The following is a 16,339-nucleotide window of genomic DNA, read 5'->3' on the forward strand; positions in this document are numbered from 1 at the left end:
ATGAGTGTGAATAGGCCTCTGCAGTAAGTTTGACCTATTTATTGCCCGTTTTACTATTTATTTTCACTTATTTTTTTATGTGGACTTGCTTCACTAAATCATGATGAATCGTGATTCTCAAATTTTACAAGATAAGTCGCAAAGTAGCCAAAAAAGCCGGAACCGTACAAAGGGAGATAATGGTTCATACCCCATGTGCTACCTATTTTTGAAAACATGTTGAATTTTTTCAAAAGGCTATATGGTGGATCAAAAGGTTGGTGCATAACGGACAAATAGGCTACAAGTGAATGGTATATGCGTGCGCATTTTGGTAGCCTGCTAGGTCGGTTGATTCGATTCAACCTAGATTTAACCGATTTTTTTGAGTTTGATTAGATTTGACCGGTTTAATAGCACAAACAATCTTCGACATGAATCAAACCAGTTTGAGATTTGGTTCATTAGTTTTTCGATCAAACTGATTGGTTCGATCCAAGTTTAATAACTATGCTTTCGAATAATTCTTATTGTGTGGTTTCAGTTGTTTTTTTTCTATATTTTCTACCGTTCTTTTTCTAGAATTTTGGATTTTTTTATAGATATATTAACAAAAATAAACTTTGATATATTTTTTTATTTACTTTCGAATGATTTTTATTGTATGATTTCAGATTTTTTTCTCTATATCTTTAGATATTTTTTATTATATGATTTCGTGTGTTTTTTTTCCTATTTTTTAGATTTTTTTTATTGTATGCCTTTGAATGTTCTCTTTTCTATATTTTCAAAAATTTTTCCTAACATATCAAAAAATAGGATGAGAGTTGATTACGTAAACTTTTTAGGTTTTTAGATTTAGACTAGCATGCGAAATAGGTAACATTTCTCATGCTAATGAATTTTGTTTAATTTAATGTGCAAAATATTCTAATAATTACAAAATATAAATTAGTCCCTCTACAAATTGCAAAAAATTATGTTATCTTTCCATCTAAGGAAAAATCATTTGTTGTATATAATATATATACATTAAAATTATTTTTACAATGACATTCCATAAAAAAATGAATATTAATTTAAAATCGTAATATGAATCAATGGTTCAGAAATAAGTGCATCCAAAAAGAAGAAAAATTCAGTTGCTTTCCAACCGTTTGAACTTCGCATAAGAACTCCAGACACGAGAAACCTTTTTTTTCTCGAGAAAATTTAGAAAAAAAGTATTTCAACATTTTCTCAGAAAATTTTGCCACCAGCGAAAATCGTCTCACCATGAAAGCACTCAATACATCGTGGTTGTGTTTGTTAATTCTGTTACTCTTCATTCGATTGGGAGCTTCCGATGGACATCGCAAGACGAACGAGGCATACGCTACTCTGTTGTATGGTGACAAATTTTCGCTTGGCGTTCGAGTTCTCGGGAAATCGATTCGTGACACTGGATCCAAGAAGGACATGGTTGTTTTGGTCTCCGATGGAGTCTCTGATTATGCTTGCAACCTCCTCCAGGTAACACTATCCTTTATTATTTGCATTTACTACGATTTGCATTTATGTTGTTATTAGAGGAAGGAAAATATTGCTGCTCAGGATGGTTGAGATTGATGCTATCGAAATTTTGACGTTAAATGTCGGCATTATGCCTCATTTGACATTAATTGTAACATTTTTGTCCAGTCCAATAATATATTTCATCTTAGAGATTTAGTTCTTTCCAATTTCTAATAATTATTGCACAATTTACTAAGACATTTTGTCACTCAACAAAAACAAACAACAACAAAGCCTTATCTCAGATTGACTACATTGATACACCATTGTGCCCTACCATGTTTATAGTGAGATAGTTTATGTATAATTTCTGTCACTCAACAATATATTTTTTTTAGAGTCTTTTAACTTAAATACTTTCTTAATATATTTTTTATAAGCTGGTAAAAGGAAATTTATTTGTGGAGGTCAGGAGTACATATATAGTTTTCTAGTTTTTTGTAATTAGGAGAGAGTAAAGTTTTCTTACATTTTGAGTGCATAAAAATTTTATACTCTGTGTTCGTGTGTTAAGTTTTTATATTTGGAGTTTGGTGTATCAGGTGTTTATGATTGATTTTTTTGTGTAGGCTGATGGGTGGATAGTTGAGAAGATTAGTTTACTATCAAATCCAAATAAAATACGTCCATCGAGATTTTGGGGTGTATATACGAAGCTAAAAATATTTAACATGACTGACTACAAGAAAGGTAGCATAATTGTTGTTATTGTTGTCGATATTCCATTTGGTGTTGGTTTTGCATATACATATTGGAAACTTTGGAGGTCATTGTAAAATTTTCATTTATATTAATTTGATGAAACTCCTAAGGTTTATGCATGTTTGATACATTATTGTAGTTGTATATCTTGATGCGGACACAATTGTGGTTAAAAATATTGAAGAACTTTTCAAATGTGCAAGATTTTGTGGTAATTTGAAGCATTCTGAGAGGATGAATTCAGGTGTCATGGTGGTAGAACCGTCTATCTCACTTTTTAATGACATGATGAACAAAGTGAATACTCTGCCATCTTATACTGGAGGTAAAAGTTTTTTGTTTTGCTAATGTAAAAAATGATTTTTGTTTTGTTCGTTTTCATTTCTTTTTCGAACTCCGAAGAATATATGTGGCTCTGATCCTTAGGTTGAACATTTTTCTTAAATTGTTGTTCTATTTGTACAGGAGATCAGGGATTTCTCAATTCGTATTACTTGGAATTTCCTAATGCACATGTTTTTGAGCCAAATATGCCTTCAGAGTCATTAAATAATAGAAAAGTTCCTGAAATGGAGCGACTTTCCACTGTTTATAATGCAGACGTAGGTCTTTACATGTTGGCTAATAAGGTACTAGAATATAGGTAATGAGGATAGTACTTTTCCTTTCAATTAATGAGGAATAGTGAAATATTACTGCATAAGATGACAACATAAACACCATTTGCCCTTATTGGATCAATGCCTAACTGGTCTAAAAGAGTTCTACTCGTCTACTTGTTTGATGCTTAATATTATCATTTTTAATGAAATTATAAAATTTAATGATTGTCTGAATAATTTAAAGGAAGATGAGAACTCTTTTATTTAATTTTTAAATCCGAAAATTTCTTGAAGACATGAAACTGCCTCCACTAAAATAACTGAAGAGTTTTCATTGTGTTTAGAGGGATTTCTTTTGCTATCTCTTGGAGTTAATGATGGAAATTAGAATAAATGCTGAAGCTACACTTTATAAGCTATGCATTGTAGTGAATGATATTAATAATGATATAGGAATTATTTATAATGATCCACTAATAATTCTTAGGTTTTCCTTTGTCTTCATGTCTTGACATTTTTCATCTTGTTTCACTTCTTGCTAGAAACTTGGTTTCCTGCATGTATGGTCTGTAAGGAACACTAGCTTTTGACCAATTCAAAATATTCTTGCTCATTTTTTTTTTGTATTTTACAGCATTTAAGAGGTGGATGAACATGTTTTTATTAAGAATTGAATACCTCAGGTTCTTATGTGTTATTATTTTAAATATTTAACACTTGGCTCAAATTAGATGCTAGAATATTTCATACACATCAAAATATATGTAGTTAAATGCTTAAGTTCCTTTGCATTTCATCTTTTGGTATAGCCATCTTATTATAGTCAAATATATTCAGTGGATGGTAGATGAGAATGAACTCCGGGTGATTCACTATACGCTCGGCCCTATCAAGCCTTGGGATTGGTGGGCATCTTGGCTTGTGAAACCTGTTGATGTGTGGCAGGTAGATTAATCATGTTGATAATTTTTCTTATGAAAAAAGCATGCTGAAATATTTGCTTTTTTTTTTGCCATTGATGGTGCAGAACATAAGGGAAAAGCTTGAGGAATCCCTTCCCGGAACTAGAGGGGGCCAAAATCCTAAAGATAGTCTTATTGTGAAGTTTCTTTTTCTATTTCCAATATGTGTTGTACTCTTTTGCTGCTATCATTCATATCAGAAGGTCAGTCATCATAGTTTGTTACCACTCTCCTAGCTTTAGGAATTCATATTAGTCTTAGAATCTTGAATCTTTCTGCAGAATCCATGTTGCTTTGGTTCCTTTTGTAGAACTTCACTATTTGATCATGTCAGACACCATTATCATAAAATAAAATCAGGTGGATCAGTTGCATATATTAGCATTTCTACTTCAACCATCAGTTCCACCCATGAGGTTAGTTTCTTTTTCTACTCTATTGTGTTAGTTTTCGGTATTCGGAACCTGTCATGTGAAGCCTTTCATGTGGACCCTATGAGTAGGCATAAAAATTTTGGATGCTCCACATGATCTGTTTTTCTCATCTGATAAATTGGTCACATGATGGTCTCACGTAAGAGGAACCTAGTCCTTGCTTAGATGTGCACAATTATAATCCTTATGTATGTTTACTTATATACCATTTTTTTTATTGTGTTAAACAACTCTTTAATGGTGCTCAGTACAAAGTTCCTGCTTACTTGGGTGGCGTTTCAGTCTGTGTCTGCTTTATGGCTACAGTGGTGTCTCTTGGACTAGCTTTCTTATTAGTACCTCGACAAGTGACTCCATGGACTGGTTTGCTTTTGATGTACGAATGGACATTCACAATCTTCATTATATTATTTGGAGGTTATCTCCATTTGATTTCTAACTGGGGAAAGACCATGGCATCACGACTACCTTCTTCGTCATCTCATGCTGAAGTTTCTGATGGTGATTTGGGAAAAGGTATATTCTTTGGCACTGAAACTTATTTTGGGTTGTCATCTTTGTTCATGTGATTAGCTGTGTCCTCAAGGTACTCATTCTTTTCTATTTCATTGTTATCATTAATTTAAACTCATCTATATTCACAGGCAATCAGCGACATATGTCATCGTGTGACGGTGCCACATGGTTCTATGGATTAGGGATGACCATCTTGGCTATTGCTGGTCCATCCATGCCTTTTCTTTTTGGGGTAACTGCTTTATTTTTAAGGTAAGATTTTCATTACAATTTACTAATAAAGATATCTTACTGCTGAATCTAAAGTTGGAAGGAACATGACTAGCCTAGTTATTGAATTTTAATTTATTTTTTCGGTTAGTTTTCATCTTCCATCTTTATATTTTTGAAAATAGTTTTTGTTCCCATTGTGTTTTCGTTATCATTGTCTATTAAGTAATTAAAAAATGTCAAAATTGAAATAAAAATAAGACTCAGTTTGGAGAATGTATTTTTAGACACATAAATACATCACAAAGTGATGTGTCTAATCCAAAAGTGACTTGTATTTTTAGACAAAGGGAGTAATTCTCAAACTAACATCTGTTATATTATTTGGTTTGTTGAATAAATTACGTACATCCAATAAACTTGAAATGTGAAACCCCTAATATGTATCATTCATTACCATTATTAAGAAATGAAAGGAGGAACATTACTGTAAGGTTATTACCATCTAAAGTAGTCATCTTTTTACTTATTTTGTGGCTCACGATTTTCATTTCTTCTCACTTTTATCACATTTAACTGAAGTGGTGGTTAGAAAGAGGTGCATTTCTTCGCTGTTCTTTTCTTACAGTAAAGGGAGACTAGTAACTGTTCAAAAATGATAGTGTGTATTCCTAGACAACGGATTCTCAATTTCTATCGTTTGTGCTGTAGTTTGCTGCTTTCTTTAATTTGCATTAAGCTTGAAGTGGATTATTTACCCACATTTCTGTCCTGTAATTTTAATTTTATTCATGAAAAATAAATTGCCCTCAGTCTATCTTTGGTTTTCCTCTTTTTATTGATTCTTATTTGTAAACAGGTTAGGTTTGATTGTTGTCGGGGTAATAATATTAGCATCTTTCATGACATACGCTTCCGAACATCTTGCTATTAGATCATTTTTGAAGGGCATTGAAGAATATGATATTGCAAAAGATGTGCATCCTTGATCTGTATTATAAGGACTAGTGAAATTGCCGTAGACAATCGTTACTTTTGTTTGGATTCGGGACTGGCTATGCAAAGATTCGCGACAAAGTGCGATATTTAGCCGTAGAAAACACCAAGATAAAATTCAAGTCATTTTTGGCAAAGTCCCATGACAATTGGTTCATGTAACTTAATTATGCTCAAGCTTGGTGGATGTTTAGATTTTGTTGTAAAGTACACGTAGTGTTTACTCTAGTGGCAAGTTTAATTAAAACTCGAATGAGACCCGCGCGACGCGCAGGACGGTAAATTAATGATAGTATATAATAAATATTAAAAATTGTCATATTTTGTAGAATTAAATTAAATGTGTAAACTAAAGTTAAATTTAAAAGGTATTTTATTTAAAATAATTTGTAGTACAAAAAATTTGGATATCAGAGTTGTATGTACAAAATGACATTTTTATTTGGTGGTTTGATTTTTGCATTTGTTTTAGTTGATGAACTTAGTCTTCTGATGTGGCGCTCGTCCTCCTTTTTTTTATTGGTTGTTGTTAGAGTTGTTACTTTCTTCTTTCTGTGTAGATTCTTGTGAAGACATGTTCTTTATGAATTGTTGAGTTATATGTACTATTTATTGTGTTGTTTTTTCCATCTTTGCAAGTATGTTCTTCTTCCGAATATGTGTTTTGAATTTATATAGTTTTCTTTCTCCTTAATCTCTTGATGGTATGTGATCTTCATCTAATGATATTAGTGTTGTCGAAGTTAGTTCCTATAATCAACGAATAATTTAAATTAGAAATAAAAATGATGTCTAAAATAACTAAAATAAGTGATTTTTTGTAGTATTACCTATTTTATTTGTTGTAATGAGTGTTGAGGTTCAGTGTTTTTTGTTGGAACAAATGTCTTGGTAAGAGTGTATTGTTTAGAACTTTCTTTAAGATTAAAATCATTTACATTGACTTCAAATATAAGTGAGGTTGCACAAATTTTTTAATTAGGGTGGTGTTTCAATGTCATTACTTTTCTGGAGTGCCATTAGATTTGAAACAGTTGTACCCAACAATTTTTTTACTTCGCCATCAAATAGTACAAAAGTTGTTGTACTACTTTGATCTGAAACCTTTAATTGAATTTCGAACCTAAAATAAGTTTTGAGTTAGTAACTAATAATTTGATAGATGGGATTATGAAAAATATATAGAGTTACCTTATTGTTGGATAATGTGGTGTTTGATTACATATGTCACAAATGTAGTTATCTCCTTTTTCATATGCTTTCTTCTTACACTTTTCACATTCAGCGTAATTATCTCCATTGAGTAAGTTTGAGATGGTGTGTAGTTCAGAAATAAATTTTTGTGCTAAATTTGATGTTATTTGAAAGAATAGTAATAAGAGACTTATATAAGTAGTTCAAATAGTATGGAATTTGAATATTTGTAACTAAAATTTATTATGATTAATAATATTATTATGACATTTGTAATATGGATGTTTAATAAACCGAAGTATTGGAACCTCGGGTCGTTCTCCCTAGGAATTGCAACAAAGTGTCTTGTTATTGGTTATGAGGTATGTTTTGGGGTTTTTGGGATAAGAGGCATGAAATATAAATGGCAAGGAAGTAAACTAATATCTAAAAAGGTCTTGGTAAGGTTTGGTGGTCAAGGATCTCTATCCCTATCACTAACCACAACATGAGAATTGGCAAGGATCAATCCCACTAAGTCATCCCCTAACTAATAGTAAAGGAAAGTCAAGTGAGCCATATCAATCCAAGTCCATAAGTCCTAACTCTCCACTAATTCAATTAGTGAGAACTAGAGTTAATAGCTCCCAATCATCAATCACTTGGACATTAGTAACTCAAGAGTTCCTAAATTACCATCTCAAGCCAAGAGCATAAAATTCTATACTATAATCTAACTAAGTATTTCATCAAACACTTAGAAGGCATAAAAGGAAAGTAAAATGAACTAAGCAATTCAACAATAAAAGAACAAGAATCATAAATTGCATTGAAATGAAAATAGAAGAAACAAAAGTGCATCAATATAAAAGTAGAGAATTACATGAATTAAATGCAAAACTAGAGAGAGGAAAGGTAGAAGAAGAATAATTACAAAAGAAAAAGTAAATCAAAGCATGAATTAAACCTAGATCTAAGAAATTCTAAGCTAGGTCTAACCTAATCCTAATCCTAGAGAGAAGTGAGAGCTTCTCTCTCTAAAACTAACTTTTCCTCAAAAAATCAAACTAAACTAATGATGACTAGATGTGAATGATGATTTTCCCTTCAATCCTTGGTCCTTTTATGCATTTTGGCGCCAAAGTTGGTTGCAAATTGGGCCCCACAACTCTCAAAAATTGCTGGGCACGTTTTCTATTAAAAAATCACGTGCGGAGACCGACACGTACGCGTACAGCACGCGTGCGCGTTGTAACAACCCCGATTTTCGAGTACGCGAGATCTTTTCAGAAAGTACGAATTTCTCCGGAAGATTAGTAAGGGGAAAACCTTTGATATATCAGCAAGTATCTCAATCTTCATTGTCATTATGTCATCTTTAAGTTAGAACCTTTCCCGAGGCAAGCTCGATGATGCAGTCGCGAAGAACCTAGTTTTTGAACCGTATCGGTTAGGAGTTTTAATTCGGTTTTTCGTAAATAGTCTCAGTTTGACAAACCGGAATCGATTTATGAGAGAAGAGAGATAACAGGATGATATTATCCTTATATTATTATTAGAAGCTTCTTGAATAATATTATAAGGTTACCTGGTCAGTTTTAGTTAAAAATAGAAAACCGGTTTAACCGGGTACACAATTTACTGGTGCAGCTTAGCACCAGCACTCTCTGATGACTTTAGCAATGCTAAGGCCTCATTATACATGTTTTATTCTCATAATAAATATGTTACTAGTGTCATTTATGCTAGTAGCTCAGAAAATAATTTTTAGAGATGTTTTCACAAGTGTTCCGATACACCTAGTTTTAGTAGTTATACATCTGAGATATTTTAATATTATTTTAATCCACCTCCAAGCCAACCAATCACAACTCACCCTACACCCCCAAAACCCCCAAGGCTGGCTCATTTTCACTTTGTGGCCGAAAATAGGTAGAGAGAAAAAGAGAGAAAAGTTCTTAGTTCCAAATCTTCAAAGCTTGATTTCTGCTGAACTAAAACTCAAATCAAAATTCCAATCCGACCAAAATGATCCTCTCTTCTTTCTCTACATGATTGTATGATTTATCAAGGCTGGGATCAAGGTGAGTTGGCTGCACCATCTCTCTTTTGATTCAGTTTCAAGGAAACATGCTTAAATATGTGTTTTCTTGATGTGATTTAGGAGGAAAAAGTGCTTAAGGACCACCTGAAAATCTAACTGAATTAGGGGCAGCAAAACCAGGTAGGGTGCCACGAAATTAATCTTGATTATTTGTGTTTGATATGTGTGAATGTTGTATAATTTGGCTGTGCTAAAAATTGGTTGCATATATGATTGATTCTTGGTGAAAATTTGGTGAAATTTTGATGAAATTTGATGAAATTCAAGCTTTAAAGTTCATGTTCTTGGGCAGCTAGAAAAACGAAACCCTAAGCTTAAATTGAGGTTCAATTTGTGTTGAAATCATGTAGAAAAGATGGGGTTTTAGTGGCTGCTAATTTATTATGAATTATAGTAAAAATCGGTTGCTGAAAAGACTGAAAAACGGGTAAAAACAGAGAAAGAATCTGAAGAATTTATGAAGAACATGAAGAACACTTTGAGTGTGGTGAAGAACAATGAAGAACAATTTTTTGATTCATAAAAGGGCAAGGAAGTAATTATTTTGGTGTTTGAGGGGTTATTTGGTAATTTCTGAAAGTTAGGGTGGTAAAAGTAGAAATATTAAAAGTTACGGGTGGTAAAAAGTGAATTTTAAAGGTTAAAGGTTAAAGTAAAGTTAATTTTCGAAAATATATTAATAAAATAATAAATAATAATAAAATATTAAATAATAATATTTAATTAAAAATAATATTTTAATAAAAATAATAAAATAATACGAAAAAGGCAGTTTTCTGTAAAAGCTTTAGAAAGACAACTTTAAGTGCAGGTGCTAACCGACACATGAGCTCATGGCCTGTACTAGGGCTAGACATGCATCATTCTTGTCTGCCCATCATTCTCTGTTGTTTTCCTTCTTGTGAGTGAACTATTTCTTTATGTTTGTCTGCTTGAGTGTTATGTCTGTGCTTTATTTCCTTGTGTTCTTCTGTTTGTGTTCTGTTTTCTGTTTTCCTATCTATTTTAACTACTGTTTACTACTTTACTGTATTCTAATATCTATCTACTAATCGGAATCAAATAAATGAACGTAACTAATAACCCCGACCCTACTAAGAACTCCCCAGTTCTTACCCCTTCTCTCCCTTCCTTCCCCCTCAGATGGAGACGGGCGTGATCTTCTATGAGTTCGAGGACCCTTACGTCTACGAGGATCCGGTACATCACAGTTACTTCATTATGGGTTTGGAGCCTCGTATTAGACGATATGCGTTACCTAATCGAGCTTTTCAACATCCTCTGTCTAGCCCGCATTTTGACCCCGATGCTCCTTACGACTTTCCCTTATCCTGGTTACATCCTGATGCACCTGGACATCCTTTTCCTGATAATCCCGGGCACTCTATACCAGCTCAACCTTTGAATGAGGCGGTACCTGAGCCTATCATTCCTGATGAGCCTGAGTTAGCTGATGACTACGTACCTGTGATACCACCAGAGTGGAATTTTCCCCCTGAGCCGATCCCCGACTTTCCACAGCCTGATGAGCTGGCACTACCAGACGGTGGGGTAGCTCCTATATACGCGAACGGACCTGTGCTCGCGAATGGTTTTGTACATAGTGACAGCAGTATTTTTGGTGGATCTGAAGACATAGTTGTAGCTATGGACGATGAGGAGGAGGAGGATCCTGAGATAGAGATAGAGCAGGATGAGGAGATGGACGAGCCTCACGGCGATTCTCCGAACGGCCACGTGTAGATATAGCTTGACTGCGGAAGGGGCATTCTTTTGATGACACTCTAGTCTGACATTATCTGTTAGTTAGTCTCTCACTTGTGTTAGTACACCCGAGAGCTAGGAGCTATATAGTGGTTAGGCTAGCCTGGGTGCCAGTTTAGTGGCTTTTTGTATGGGCCTAGGCCCTGGGAGTGTCGTGTATATATTAGCTACGTAGGATGACGAGGATGTAAACTGACTTGATCTTGTGTAAACGCTGCATGTTTTGTTATAGTGTACCTGATGTATATTATCAGTTGTGTTTCTATGTTTCTTTATGCCGCTTTTCTATTACTCTCAATGTATGCTTGTTTATTTTACCTTGTTATCCGCAACGATACGATATAAAAAAAAAAGTTACCCGTAAAATTGGCATCGCTCTAACAAGGAACAGGCTCATATAGTAAATAATAGTTAATAATTAAGAGGGATAAGTTAGTAACACTTAGCTTCTTGTATGACCATGGCATACTGGGAGTTGGGTCGTTACACGCGTCCCTTGAATTTCTTGCGATCCACACGTGCGCGTACCGTGCGCGTGCGCGTGGATGATGTTTCTCAAATCTTTGGCTTTTTCCATGATTCCTCCACTTTGCATGCTTTCCTCTTCACTCCTTTGATCCATTCCTAGCCTTTTCAATCTGAAATCACTTAACAAACAAATCAAGGCATCTAGTGGAATCAAAGGTGAATTAAAATTAACAATTAAAAGCCTAAAAAGCATGTTTTCACACTTAAGCACAACTTGGGAGACAATCATGAAACCATGCTATTTCATTGAATAAATGTGGGTAAAAGGTGATAAAATCCCATAAAATCAATACAAGATAAACCCTACAAATGGGGTTTATCAACACTCCGGAAGAAACCTTTCAGAAAATTTCGAACAGGAAGGTGAAGACATGGCAGCTAAGCCTAATCATGAAGGAGAGGCAAGAAAGGTTCTTGGTGACTTTACCATGCCTACCTCTGATTTTTATGGCAGAAGCATCTCTGTACCTACCATTGGAGCTAACAATTTTGAGCCTAAGGCTCAGTTAGTCTCTCTTTTGCAACAGAATTGCAAGTTCCATGGACTTCCACTGGAAAATCCACATCAATTCCTATCTGAATTATTGCAAATCTGTGACACTGTTAAGACCAATGGTGTGAATCCTGAGGTCAACAGACTTATGCTCTTTCCCTTTGCTGTTAGAGACAAACCTAAGATATAGTTGGATTCTCAACCTAAAGAGAGCTTAGACTCTTGGGAAAAGCTGGTCAATGCTTTCTTGGCTAAATTCTTTCTTCCTCAAAGGATGAGCAAAATCAGAGTAGAAGTTCAAACCTTCAGACAAAAAAAGGTGAATCCCTCTATGAAGCTTGGGAAAGATACAAGCAACTGATCAAGAGATGTCCTCCTAACATGCTCTCAGAATGGTCCATCTTAGGAATTTTCTATGATGGTCTATCTGAGATGTCCAAAATATCATTGGACAGCTCTGCAGGTGGATCACTCCAATTGAAGAAAACGCCTGCAGAAGCAAGAGAACTCATTGAGATGGTTGCAAACAACCAATTCATGTACACTTCTGAGATAAATCCTATGTACAATGGGATCCCTCAAAAGAAAGGAGTTCTTAAAGTTGATACTCTAAATGCCATATTGGCTCAGAACAAGATCTTGACCTAGTAGGTCAACATAATCTCTCAGCATTTGACTGGAATGCAAGCTGTAACTGGCAGCACTCAGGAAGCTTCTTCTGAAGTAGAAGTTTATGATCCTGATCAACCCACAATGGAGGAGGTGAATTACATGGGAGAACCATATGGAAACACCTACAACTCTATATGGAGGAATCATCCTAACCTTTCATGGAAGGATCAACAGAAGCCTCAGCAAGGCTTCAATAATCAAGGTGGAAGGAACCAGAATAGGTTCAACAACAGGCCACCATTCCCATCTTCTCAAGGGAATACGGAGGCTCCTAAGCAGAGCCTTTCTAACTTAGCCATTCTAGTCTCCAGCCTCTCTAAGACCACTCATAGTTTCATAACTGAAACAAGATCCTCCATCAGAAATTTGGAGGTACAGATTGGTCAACTGAGCTAGAGAATCTCTGAGACTCCTCCTGACACTCTTCCTAGTAACACTAGAGTAAACCCAAGAGAAGAGTGCAATGCCATCGCCATAGAGGTAGAGGCCGAATCTGGAGAGAATGGGATGGCATTCAACGCCAGTGAGGAAGACATCACTGGGAATTCAACACCCAAACTGGCCAAGAGCCTGGCGTCGAACGCCAGTGAGGAAGCCCTCACTGAGCGTTCAATGCCCAAACAGGCAAAGACTCTGGCATTGAACGCCAGCAAAGACATCCCCCAACTTAGTAAGGAACCTAGCATTTAACACTAGTGAAGGGGTGCATGATGAGCGTTCAATGCCCAAAGAGCCACAAGAGATGGTGTTAAACGCTAGTATTGGCACACCCTCTGAGTGCTCAATACCCACTCAAGAAATCCCTATCCAAGAACTAAAGGAAGCCAAGGCTCATTGACGATTGGATTTCTTCCGGTAAAGAATTTTTATAAAAGTAATCGCGTTGCAAGTATAGTTTCTAAACCAAGCAAGAATCCTTTCGTACAAAAGTTTAGTTGTCACAAGTAACAAAACCCAATAAAATTTATAACCGAAGTATTTAAACCTCGGGTCGTCTTCTCAAGGAATTGAAGGGAAATATGATTTATTATTGGTTATGGAAAATGTATATTTTTGGGTTTTTTGAAATAAGGAACAAGTAATTTAAATGACAAGAAAAATAAATTAATGATTATAAAAATCTCTTGCAAGGTATAAGAACTGGAAATCCCATCCTAGTTATCCTTATCAGGTGTGATGAGAATTGTTATTGCTCCCACTTAGTTAACCCTTACTAAATAAAGAAAAGTCAAGTGGACCAATCAATTTGATCCTCAAGTCCTAGTCAACCCCTGTGGAAAGACTAGCTTTAGAGCGATCCAAATCAATCAGCAATTCCCAATTTTCAATCAGCTGCTGAGTCTGATAACTCAAGTGTTACCAATTACTTAACCAAAGCAAAAAGGGAATAAATCTTAAATTAAATTGAAAGCATTATAAATAGAGTAAAACAATCATAAATCTGAAATACCTCAAATTATATTAAATAGAATATTCAAATCTAACATGGAAAAATTCATAAGCCAATTTTGCAACATAAGTAATTAACAAGTAAAAGCATTAGAGTATCTAAAAGTAAAAGAGAAACATAAAATTTAAGTTGGGAACATTAAACCTGGAATGAAGAAATGAAGGAATCCTAATCCTAAATCCTAAGAGAGAGGAGAGAGCCTTTCTCTCTCTAAAAACTACATCTAAAACCTAAAATTCTCCATTCTGAATGTTGTGTCAATTGTTGTTATTGATTCCCTCATTCTCTGGCTTCTATTCTGTGTTTCTGGACTTGGGATTTGGGCCAAAAAAGGGTCCAAAAATCGCTGGGGGCGACTTCTGCAATTTTCTGCACGTGGCGTCCGTCATGCGTGCGCGTGGGTCACGCGTCCGCGTCATTTGGAGTTTTTCCTTGTCACGCGTACGCGTCAGTCATGCGTACGCGTCAGTTGTGTTCTACTCTAGGCATGCGTCCGCGTCGTCCACGCGTACGCGTCACTGCCATTTCACGCTAGGCATGCGTCCGCGTCGTTCACGCGTACGCGTTGCTGCCTTTTTCTTCAAAACTCCATTTTTGTGCTTTCCTTCCATTTTTGTATGTTTCCTTTCTGTCTTCTAAGCCATTCCTGCCTTATGAAGCCTGAAAATACTTAACACACAGATCACGGCATCGAATGGTAATAAAGGATAATTAAAATTAATATTTTTAAAGCATAGGAAACATGTTTTCACATATATCATAAAATAAGGAAGGATTAGTAAAACCATGCTAATCTTATGAATAAGTGGGTGAAGAATTAATAAAAACACTTATTTGAGCACAAGATGAATCATAAAATAGGGGTTTATCAACCTCCCCACACTTAAACACTAGCACGTCCTCATGCTAAATCCAAGAGAAAAGAATAAAGGTAGAATGGTGGAATCTTATGCAATGTAATCTATTCTAAATGCAAACTACCTAAATAAATCATACAATTCTAATTATTATCCACCTATATATATATATATATATATATAAAGCTTACATGTGGTTAAATTGAGTTAAATTTTTCAAAGAATCATTTATGCACAACCAAGGCCAAACCATATTAAATACATTCACAATTGAGTTGAGTTAAAAGATTTCACAAACTTGCAAGACAATTAATAATTAAACATGGATATATGGAATTGAGCTATTGAACCCTCACTGGATTTGTGTTTACTCTCTAATCACTTAGTGTTTGGGGTTAATCACTCTATTCTTTTCTGGTTATGCTTTCTAAAACTTTGTTTTTCATCTAACCAATCAACAAATATATAATGTACACATACAAACATCATAAGGTCTTTTTCAAAGTTGTAATGGGACTAAGGTAAAGGTAAGGGTATATATAAGGCTAAGTGAGCTATAAATTAAATCCTTGATTAGTCTAAGATCTCACCTATCATATACATACTCTATACATTTTTAAAATTTTCCTAGCTTCCCATAATTTTCCCACTTTCTTATAACATACTCATGTACCAAATTTATTTTTGATTTTATCCCATGTGCATTAATTTTTCTATTAATAATGGGGTAATTTTTGTCCCCTTATTTATTTAATTGAAAAGGAAATTTTTTTTAAACATAAACACAACATATATCAATGCACATGGTATTTTAATTTAATTTGGTTTCACATGAGCATGCTTCCAAATTTCTGATTATTTTATTAATTTAATCCTTTCCTATCAACCCATGTTCCCATGTTTCCCCACACTTAGTGGATACACAATCTCTATCTTAAGCTAACCAAGGATTCAACTTGGGATTTTTAATTTATTTTTCTGCTTAAGGCTAGTGATGTGGTTATAGAACAGAATGGGATAAAAAGCTCAAGGGGGCTAACAAGGGTGATGTAAAAGGTAGGCTTATTTGGGGATAAGTGAGCAAAATAAGTAATGGCCTCAATCATATGCAAGTATGTAAATACATTCTATATTGGACATATAGACTGAAACAAAGTAAAGATTGCAAGCATAGAAAAGAATTGTGAAACACACAGGAATGAAATTTATGGTTAAATATAACCATACAATTAAGCTCAAAAACTCACTGGTTGTGTGTTCTTTGGCTCAAAAATCATATATCAGTTATGTACATCATGCAAGTAGAAATTAAGAGTTTTCATTCAACTCAATGTGAATATTTG

The 16,339-nt window shown here is 34.6% G+C and overlaps 1 protein-coding gene and 1 non-coding gene across 3 annotated transcripts; one reads left to right on the forward strand and one right to left on the reverse strand.

Moving 5' to 3' along the window:
* The first annotated feature begins 1,086 nt into the window (after positions 1 to 1,086).
* LOC107619224 (inositol phosphorylceramide glucuronosyltransferase 1) lies at positions 1,087 to 6,203 on the forward strand. Of its 2 annotated transcripts, none has more exons than XM_016321473.3 (10): positions 1,087 to 1,491; positions 2,103 to 2,223; positions 2,375 to 2,560; positions 2,701 to 2,864; positions 3,675 to 3,782; positions 3,865 to 4,002; positions 4,081 to 4,215; positions 4,482 to 4,749; positions 4,878 to 5,001; positions 5,819 to 6,203. In XM_016321473.3, the coding sequence occupies exons 1-10, from the start codon at positions 1,255 to 1,257 to the stop codon at positions 5,946 to 5,948; spliced, it is 1,611 nt and encodes a 536-aa protein (XP_016176959.1). In that variant the 5' UTR covers positions 1,087 to 1,254; the 3' UTR covers positions 5,949 to 6,203. The 2 variants fall into 2 exon arrangements, with proteins under 2 accessions (XP_016176959.1, XP_088355810.1); XM_088499684.1 differs by having other exon boundaries at positions 1,099 to 1,491; positions 2,701 to 2,878; positions 3,647 to 3,782.
* A 6,094-nt stretch (positions 6,204 to 12,297) lies between these two features.
* LOC148544924 (small nucleolar RNA R71) lies at positions 12,298 to 12,405 on the reverse strand. The gene has a single exon (XR_015900930.1). It is a non-coding gene; the product is annotated as a small nucleolar RNA R71 (small nucleolar RNA).
* Positions 12,406 to 16,339: the final 3,934 nt, after the last annotated feature.

The sequence above is a fragment of the Arachis ipaensis genome, chromosome B9, assembly GCF_059453495.1.
Source record: "Arachis ipaensis isolate K30076 ecotype BB chromosome B9, ASM5945349v1, whole genome shotgun sequence".
In the NCBI taxonomy this organism is placed as follows: domain Eukaryota; kingdom Viridiplantae; phylum Streptophyta; class Magnoliopsida; order Fabales; family Fabaceae; genus Arachis; species Arachis ipaensis.

Bases quoted from the DNA above. Each gene is read 5' to 3' on its own strand.
- LOC107619224 (XM_088499684.1), top strand. From the start codon at position 1,255: ATGAAAGCACTCAATACATCGTGGTTGTGTTTGTTAATTCTGTTACTC. The intron at 4,003-4,080 runs GTCAGTCATCAT...ATCTTTCTGCAG, and splicing joins GCTATCATTCATATCAGAAG to AATCCATGTTGCTTTGGTTC. The intron at 5,002-5,818 runs GTAAGATTTTCA...ATTTGTAAACAG, and splicing joins GTAACTGCTTTATTTTTAAG to GTTAGGTTTGATTGTTGTCG.